Raw genomic sequence first — 8,917 nt, 5'->3', positions numbered from 1 at the left:
GTGCCACGCAGGGGCAAGAGCTGATGTGGGGCTGCCCACCCCGGGACAGGGATGGAGTGTCTGCCCACCCCCACCCAGGCATCACTATTCCGTTCAGGAAGCGTTTAAAGCATCCTCCGTCACGAAGGGCCTGGGTCCCCAGCCTTGTTTTGGTGGCCTTATCTCAGGTTGTACCCAAACAGCTGTTTTGGCCTGTGGAGGCCAGGAATGGGGAGCTCCCAGGCCGGTGGGGAAGCGGCGGGCGGTTGTGATCGCACTCGAGCACTTTAGGGTGGCCTCCCGGCGTCACCACTTCGCGCTGCGCGTCTTGCTCCTGCGCCGGCTTTGTCTGGGGGGTCTGTGCGTGCCGGGTGATTGCGGGTCCTTACGCACAGGTCAGCGAGACTTCTCGATGCCACTTACACGCTGAGGGCTGGCTTTGCTTCAGCTGATTGCTCTCCTGAATTATTCACCCCGGTGTCACGTAGCAGAGCTGTGGTCAAAGATGAGTTCATGCCCTCGTACGGACGGGCCGTGTCGTCTTTTTCTGTCCTCGACTCCGCTGGAGTGTGGACGTAGGTGTGACCAACATAACGTAGTACCTGTCCGCCAGCTTTGACAGCACTGATGGATATCTGCCTTGGAAATATTCTGGATGTGGCATTCCAGTCAGTTTTATTAGGCTTGCAGATCTCTCCCCTCGGGATTACCAGTGGAGTTTCTGGCTGGCTGCATCATTTCACTTGCAAGTGAAGTCAAGTGTTCCCTGAATATCAGAAACCTGTACCAGTCTCTCCAGGTTCCCGTGTGTCCACGTGTTGTGCTGGCGGTGTCCGTCACCTGAATAACACCAGTCCCTACCTTTTCCTTAAGGAAAACCAGTGCTGGAACCTGGTAGGTCTGGGCTGTCGTTAAAGTGTAACGAGCTGTGCTTGCACGACAGCTCCAACTGAAGAGATCCCGAATGAATTCGCATCTTGGTCTGGGAGCATTTAGAAAATAAATGGTTGCAGAGGTTGGCAGAAGAGCTGGCATTCCAGGTTTATCTGCCGGCGGGGCGGGGGTGCTGTAATGCACGTTCGTGAGGCACGCTCCGTCTCTGGCTTGTGAAAATCAGATCCTGGTATGACGGGTTTTGTACCTGAGTGTGCTGTACCCTTCTGCTGCCTGACCTCACGATTTTCATATGCTGGTTTTGGTTTTTCTCCCCTCTAACGCATCCGAGGTGGTTGGCTGGGAAGGAGAAGGGCAGGTCATACCTTTGGTTGGGAATTAGCCCTGAACCCTCGGCCGGGCTCTGGCTCGGCCGAATCTTGGTGCCGCGTTTCGCTGGGTGTGTTGTGGGTGCCAGCGAAGAGGGTGGGAGCAGAAGCCTTGGTAACGGTGTGGTCTTCAAGATATAAAAATAAACAAAGCTGGGAAGCTGTACCCTACTTAAAACAGGCTGACCTAAATTTTCGGCGGCTCTAGCAGAGAGGCAGGCCCTGGCTTCCTGCCGGCTGGCTGCCCTGTCCGTGCCCGGCTCGGCTGACGGGCCACCTTTGGGAACTCTGCGCTGGTGTCTGGGGTCACCACTCCTCCCGTCCCCGCTTGCGCAAGCCGGGCTGCGGGTTTCCTTTGCCGTGCTGGGGTGGGGAGAGTCCCCTCGTTGTGCAAGTCATCTGCTCGGCATCTTCTGGGAAGTTAGGGCACGAACCGCTTCTCCAGCTGCTGGGCATCTTCTGGGAAGTTAGGGCACGAACCGCTTCTCCAGCTGCTTTTCTTGGAGCACTGTTGGAAACACGTTCCATGTCCTCTGCCTTGTGCCTAGGGAGCTCTTCGGAGAGGGTGTATCTGTGAAGCCCGGCCTGTAGACTGCTATTCTTGCTATCAGCTGCAGCTCTGAACTATTAATTCTGCAGACACTTTGCTCCTCTTCGTGCTGTTCGTTGACTTTCGTGCCTGATTTATTCTGCCCAGTCTGAAACCGGTGTGTGGGAATTGTGACTAGTATTAACGGATCACGTGTGCGACCTCGGCGCTGGCTGAACAAACTTTAACTTGGGAAAAGGACGCCTGTCCTTCGAAGAACCCCGCTTCCCTGGTGAAAGGCAGTCCGTTTGGTGTATGCTATGCGCGGAGGCACGTGGCTTGTTGAACAGACCTGGATGGTCGGGCAGCTGGAGCGATGGCCCGCGTGCTCTGGAGGCAGCCCTGTGGGGAGCGGGCAGGGGGAGGATGGAAAAGCTCGTCTGTGGACTGCTCGGCTTTGTAGCTGAAAGCTGTCCTGGCAGAGCGCCCGCTGCGCCCGGGCAGCGTTCCCCGCGTCCGTTCCTGCAGGTACTGACTGTCTGCCCTCTCTTCTTCTTGGTTTTGTGTTTGTGTGTGCTTCTTCCCGCAGGGAGATAAGAAGAGGTGCATTCCGTATCCTTCCAGCAGCCTTCTGTTGAACTTGGAATACCGGCGTTCGAGCAATTGAGCAGATGGATAATGGAGACTGGGGATATATGGTGAGTGAGCCCGTGGGCGCTGGGCGGGACAGCTGGGCTTCCCAGAGCCCGCGGTAAGAACCCATCCAGGCCTGTCGCGCGTAGATCCAGAGCCTCGGTCGCGTGGGGAGATGAACTGGGTGTCAGGGCAGCTTGCTTGTCTTCCCAGTGCGTCTCCTGGCCTGCTGCCTGTGGGGAGGGCTCGGGTTCCCGTTTCCGAGGTGCGGGCGGGGAGCACTCCACTGACGCCTTGAGCTCACTGTTACCGTTTTCCTCGCACGCAGAGGCTGAAAGCAGGGTTTTTAAACCAATTTTAAGGACTTTGTCGGTTTATTTATAAAGATAAATATCTTTTCCTTGCAAACCCTGTTTCAAAGGCAAACGCATCTTATTTTTCTCCTCTTCTTTCTCTAAACGTTCTGCTGCCGTGCACATGTCTCTTCTCTGGCTGGCTGCGGTCCTGGTTGTTAGGGTTGGTGGCCAGATGGGTTTTGTGTTCCTTTCTCTCTTGCTTCCCCGTGCGCTGTCTGGGAGCTGCTGCAGACTGGTTTGTGCTCTGCCCCCTCCTGCTGTGCAGCATGCTAATTTGCTGCGAAGTACTTTCTTCTTAGAGTGAGAGCTGAAAGTTCTTTTCTGTCTGGTTGTTTCACTGATGCCCCCTAACCAGCACGTGGATTATTTTGATCGTGAGCTTTTGGTCCGGTGTCTGAACTTGCGCTGCCACCCTCTCCTGAGGGAGAGAGAGGCTTGTGGATTTTTTTTTCTTTCTTTTTTTTTTTTTTTTTTTTTCTCTCCCTTTTCTGTTTTGTTTTGTTCTGGAATGAGCAGCAGACTGTGGAAGTAAGGAGCACTGATGGGCCTCGTTCAGACTAACTGATCCTTCAGGAAATCTCTCTGTTCTCGTTTCCCCATTTGCAGAACGGGGGAAAAACAGACTTGTTGCCCAAATGCAGAACTTCCTTCTGTGGCAGTAGCTCAGTTGCTAAGATTGCTGAAGCGTTCTGCATGTTGTCAGCCCGCCCCGCTGCTGGCTGCGGCTCGGGTTTGCTCGGGTTTAAACACCGCGTCAAGGCTTCCGACGGGAGAGGCGCGATTCCCTCCGGAGCCTGCCGTTGTCAGTGTGTGCCGCGTGTCAGCGAGGTGAGTGAATCTTCTGCGGTGGCTTGATCAACTCTGCCATTTCTCTCTTTCTAGATGACTGATCCAGTCACGCTAAATGTGGGTGGACACATGTACACGACATCCCTCACAACTCTCACGAGATATCCCGACTCAATGCTTGGGGCCATGTTCAGGGGCGACTTCCCCACTGCCAGGGACTCTCAGGGCAATTACTTTATTGACAGAGATGGACCACTTTTCCGTTATGTTCTTAACTTTTTAAGGACCTCCGAGCTCACTTTGCCACTGGACTTCAAGGAGTTCGACCTACTTCGGAAAGAAGCGGACTTCTATCAGATTGAGCCTCTGATTCAGTGTCTTAACGACCCCAAGCCGCTGTATCCCGTGGATACCTTCGAGGAGGTGGTAGAGCTGTCCAGCACCCGGAAGCTGTCCAAGTACTCCAACCCGGTGGCCGTCATCATCACGCAGCTCACGATCACGACGAAAGTCCACGCGTTGCTGGAGGGCATTTCGAACCACTTCACCAAGTGGAATAAGCACATGATGGACACGCGGGACTGCCAGGTTTCCTTCACGTTCGGGCCGTGCGATTACCACCAGGAAGTGTCGCTCCGAGTCCACCTGATGGAGTACATCACGAAGCAGGGCTTCACCATCAGGAACACCAGGGTTCACCACATGAGCGAGCGTGCCAATGAGAACACGGTGGAGCACAACTGGACTTTCTGCAGACTGGCGCGGAAAACGGACGACTGACTCTGCGGGAGCCGCGGCCGTGACTAGCGACTTCCTCGGGCAGCGAACCCGAGGCAGTCTGCATTTGGACTGAAGCAACAGCCTGGGCGCTTTTTTTTTTTTTATACGACTATTTATTGTTTCTCGATAAGGACTGGAGGAGTTCTGTTCTCTAGCGGCTCTGTCCTTTTGTCCCGGTCAGAAAAACCACGTGCGTGTGCCTGTTCAGTCAAGACACCTTTTTGTTTGAAAGCGGGAGTCCGAAGAATTAGTACAATAGGGTTATTTTGTGTCATTAACACAATTCTCTGACACGACTCAAAGTGCTAAAATTACCTCCCTTGCAGTGGTTTCTAATCCATCTAATGCTGCGGCACCGGGAGCGAGACCCACGCGGGATTTCCGACGCGGCTGGGGAGAAGCTGCTGTCGTGGAGGCTAATTTCGTTTCTCGATCAATAAGCAGTATTGTGATATTCTAGGAAAACAAATCCCACCCTTGAAAAGTACTTGATAAGTACAGTTTCTTACAGTTACGACAACTGTTTCTTTCTATGCATATAAATCAAGCAACCAAATATTATCTGTAGCCATGGAGATATGATTAGAGATATTTATACTGGATTCTAAATGCAAGATGTCCCTGTGGTAGAGTTCATATTTTTAATGCCGGGTGCAATATTATTCCCAAGTGTAATGCCTGCCAGCAAGAAGCTAATAAAACCGTGACGTGCAGACTATGGGTTTGTATTTTTACCTTTGTCTTCTAGCACTGCGGTGCTTCAACCAAACCCAGAATCCCACCCGACCCCCTTGTTCCGCGCCGTAGGGCGGTGCAGGCGCCTGGTGCGGCGCCGTTCTCCTCCGTTCCCCATCGGCTTTGTTCCTGTCTGTCTCGGCGGGCTGGTGCGGCTTCCTCGCGGCAGAAGGGGCCGTTGTCCCGCCGCGGCCTTGCGGCTGGCGGAGGGTGGCGGGTGTGGGTGCTGGCTGAAGGGGCAGGCGTGGAGGGAGCACGGAGCCTAAACGCTGAGCAGCGTTGCCTGGTCTGCAGCGATGTACCTAGTGTCTGCGGACACTGCGAACCGCAGGGAGCTTTTTCTGCTGAAGTTTGGGCTGAGGCGCATGAGTTCTGTGGGTTCGCTCCCTTTTGGTGACCCCGTTCGGCTTACCCTGGGCACTGTCACCGGTACGAGCGGAACCTCGAACCCGAACGCTGCTGGGAGTCGGGGGTCGGGACCCGCATTGAGCGGGTCACATACTCCCATGAAGTCCCTGTCACAAGTGTCCCTTAGCTCAGCTGCTTTGCTCTTGGGGCTGTGCGGACCTCGGCGCTTTTGGGGTGTCGGGGGGGTCTGGGTTTCTATGGTAGCTGCTGGTTCTGGAGGCGGGAGCTTTCCATCCCGCCTCCTGCTCGCGTCTCGGGGTGTATTTGTCATATTTTTGTCTCCCCCTCTTTGTATATTATAGGGGTTTGACTTGATAAGAGGCTCTGCCCTTCCTCCTTGGGGGGAGAGCGAAGCTGAGCTGGTGGAGCTCCGGAGGAGCCGTCGTTCCCTTCCCGCAACACGTGGTAAGAAGGATCTGTGTTAACTGCCCTGGACTGGGAATCACAAGATGTTCTTCGCAACGCTTCGTTTACCAGCAAATTAACGACCCGCCTGGATCAGCCTGCCCTCTGCATAATTACGTGGTATAATGATTAGAGAAGCAGTATTCCAAATAATAGGCTTTATTGGAGCCCAGGATTTATAGGGAGGCAGCCCGAGCGGCTCTGTTAACGGGAAAGTACGTTTTTCAGACCGGAGTTGGCGTCGGCTTTGCCCGAGTCTTCGTTAGCCGGGAGGAGTCGCCCGCCGAGCAAGCTGAGCGCTGTTTTAATTGGCCCAACAGCTGTGCTTGCGACTGCTCTTCCTGCCCTAAAGAACAAGGTCCTTGGTTTCTAGGACCGTAATTCCACCTTCCTTGGGGTTTCGGTGAGGTTGGCTCTTCTGAAGGCACGGTGCAGCGCTCGTACGCTGAGGGGGAGCTCAGGGAGCGGGTCTCTCCCTTCAGCATCCTACAGTGGGTTTAGAAAAAGGAGAGGAGAGCCCCTGGGCGTAGTTCGGGTGCTGTCACGTCACTTCAGGCTCGAAACCAGCCGACCCCAGGCTATTCCTGGCTGGGTTGCGGCGGGTGCCGCTCGGCGTTGTTTGGCTCCTGTCTGACGAAATGCAAATGGCTGGCTGGGGATCGTGGCGCGTGGTTGTTGCTGGTTCTTCGTTCTGATGAGTCGCTGCTGGTGCTGCGTCGGCGTGCTGCCGCACAGAGGGCGGGGAGGCTGCGGCCTTCGCCTGGCGCACGGCCCTCATAGCTTTGAGAGCGCGTTGTGAAGAAGGGGCCTCAAGTACCGCTCGTAGGCTGGGCTCACCTGCTCGGGAGAGAAGGTGGGAGGGAATAATGGGAATTAAGAAGGAAAAAGCTGTGTTTGTTTTTTAAGGTTGATCTCTGAAGCACAGAAATCTAGGCCATTTATGAAGATCCAACCAACTAACTAACCAGCTGCTTCGGCAGCATGCCACATCTCTTCCCCTGTGGTAAGTGCCGTCCCTCCTAACCAGCACAGAACGCCCGTCCCAGGCGGGACAGCACGCTGTGGACCTCAGAAATGTGCTGGATCTCGCCTGCTCGCTGAAGGCAAGTTTTATGTTCCGCTGCAGAATTCCAAAGGGTTGCTGGTTGCCACAGTAAAAACCTCACTTATGGTGAAACGAGTTTTCAAGGCGAGCGATAGCTGTTTGTGTCGGGCAGAATTTTACATCACAGTGTGGATGAATTGAGGAGTGAAAGTAAGGTGCTAACGACCACCAGGGATGAAATTGCCTTGTTTAACATTTATACTCTTTCTGGTTAAACATGCTGTTAAAAATACGACGTGTGGCACTCATAGGAGTACCGGTGAATGGAAAACACCCTGCAATCAGTGACCCTTCCAGCCATCTACTGTTGTTCCGCAGTACGTAAACGACGTAAACAGACCTGTTTTCACTTACTCGGTACAGTCACCTCAGTGGTACAAGGCTGAAAACCAAACCCGCGTTGGTGGCACGGGACAGCCCAGCCCCCCGCAGAGGCTGCAGCGCTCTGGGCGCTGTAACTCGTTTGGTTAAACGTCTGAGCCGAGACTATCGCGGCACCGGCCGTTGTTGGGAGTGAGATACCGGGAATTAAAGGCTCTTACTCCACTTGGCTCTCTCGGTATTGCTGATGTTGAAAGGAGAGCAAACAGCGCCTGCTCTGGCTAACGCGGAGGCTGCCGGGCCGTGGCCCAGTGTCCGTACCTGCTTGTTGGTCGGCGACTTCTGAGCCCACTCGTAAAGCCGCTGGTAAACCTGCCCATTGTAGCTGCCGAGCGCGGAATTCAGGCTCTTGTCTGTGAAGTCAAACGCGTCCACCAGCGGAACAGCATCCTTCCTGCGGAGCAGAGGGACAGCGTTCGCGGTACGGAGCGGGTATCGCTTCGTAAGGGGGGGAAATAAGCCAGAGGTAAACGTGGGAGTCGGTTGCCTGGGTTCCTCAGTCTAAAATGCCTGTGCCAGTCTTCCCCTTGGGGAAAATCCTGTGTATTTTTATTCCTTGGGGACATGTTCTAACGCCCCGAGTTGTCAGTATTGTTGAGTGGGTGTTTGCAGGGTCTTGTAATCACCGGGATCCGTCCCTAACTCCCTCATCTTGAGCTCACTCACATGTCTGGTGTTTTCTCGGGCTCAGCCAGTACTTGCTTTTGGATTTTGCTGGTTTGTTTTTCTTACACTGCGTGTTTCTCTTACAAAATAGAATACGGTCGCCCCTGGGTTGATGTGAAGCGCTTTGCTCATCTCCGACCTCCGTCTACTCTCGAGCGTTTCCACCAGCCCGTCACAAGGTGCCAAGGTGTCGGTACTCGGCGTCTGTGAGAACAGCAGCCCTCAACGGCGCCAAGGGGCCGGTCGGACAGCCGGCGCTGACGCACAGCCGGCGGGCAGCAAGCGTGCGGCGACAGCACCTCCCCCGGGGCAGGAGGGGGTCTCTTTTCCCCTCCTCCCAGCACCCTGTGCTGCGCCTACCCCGCGCCCGAGGAACAGGGGTGCAGAGGGGTTTGCTCAGGGTGGTTTGCACCTCCCACTCCTCTTTGGGGAAGGGCTGGGTTTTGGGAAGTGTTTGTATCCTTTCTCCTAATTGTGAATTACTGACTCCAGTTGCCCAGTAAATACCCGCTGTTCCGGAAGCCCGTTAAGGTGGACTGACAGCGCGGTTGCAGTGAATTCCAGATGCCACCACCACCTTAGGCCTTTGAAAGCGTTAACGGTAAGTTTATCGCCACTGAATTCTGCCATCAGCTCTGAAATGCCTGCTCTTTGGCTCAGTCCCCTTCAGCTCCTGGTGTGTTCTTGTTTCTCTCCAGGTGGCTTAAGCAGAATTTTACACGTGGCAGCAGCCCCCTTCCCTGCACCGGAAATTAATCTGTTCTTAGCTCTGAGCAGTGAGGTGAACCCTGTGTGAAAAAGCCTTTGTGAGTGCCATGGGAAGTTAAAACCTGAGCGTGTCTAGAACTGGCGTGGTTAGGAGTGGCTGGGGGGGGGGGGGGGGCGGCCG

General features: G+C 54.7%; 2 protein-coding genes across 2 annotated transcripts in view; one reads left to right on the top strand and one right to left on the bottom strand.

The window, feature by feature from the left end:
* Positions 1-2,359: 2,359 nt before the first annotated feature.
* KCTD6 (potassium channel tetramerization domain containing 6) lies at positions 2,360-4,447 on the top strand. Its single transcript, XM_010160767.1, has 2 exons — positions 2,360-2,468; positions 3,642-4,447. The coding sequence occupies exons 1-2, from the start codon at positions 2,442-2,444 to the stop codon at positions 4,326-4,328; spliced, it is 714 nt and encodes a 237-aa protein (XP_010159069.1). The 5' UTR covers positions 2,360-2,441; the 3' UTR covers positions 4,329-4,447.
* A 2,203-nt stretch (positions 4,448-6,650) lies between these two features.
* The window catches only part of ACOX2 (acyl-CoA oxidase 2, branched chain), a gene marked incomplete at its 5' end in the record, with an annotated part of 8,518 nt that continues 6,251 nt past the window's right edge, over positions 6,651-8,917 (bottom strand). Inside the window, 2 exons of the mRNA XM_010160768.1 lie at positions 6,651-6,713; positions 7,624-7,756. Of these exons, the coding sequence (XP_010159070.1) occupies positions 6,651-6,713; positions 7,624-7,756 (196 nt within the window). The remainder of the gene's footprint in view (positions 6,714-7,623; positions 7,757-8,917) is intronic.

This window comes from Eurypyga helias, unplaced genomic scaffold (assembly GCF_000690775.1).
Source record: "Eurypyga helias isolate BGI_N326 unplaced genomic scaffold, ASM69077v1 scaffold22751, whole genome shotgun sequence".
In the NCBI taxonomy this organism is placed as follows: Eukaryota; Metazoa; Chordata; class Aves; order Eurypygiformes; family Eurypygidae; genus Eurypyga; species Eurypyga helias.
Note: the sequence above shows the minus strand (reverse complement) of the source record. Positions and strands in the feature narration are given on the sequence as shown.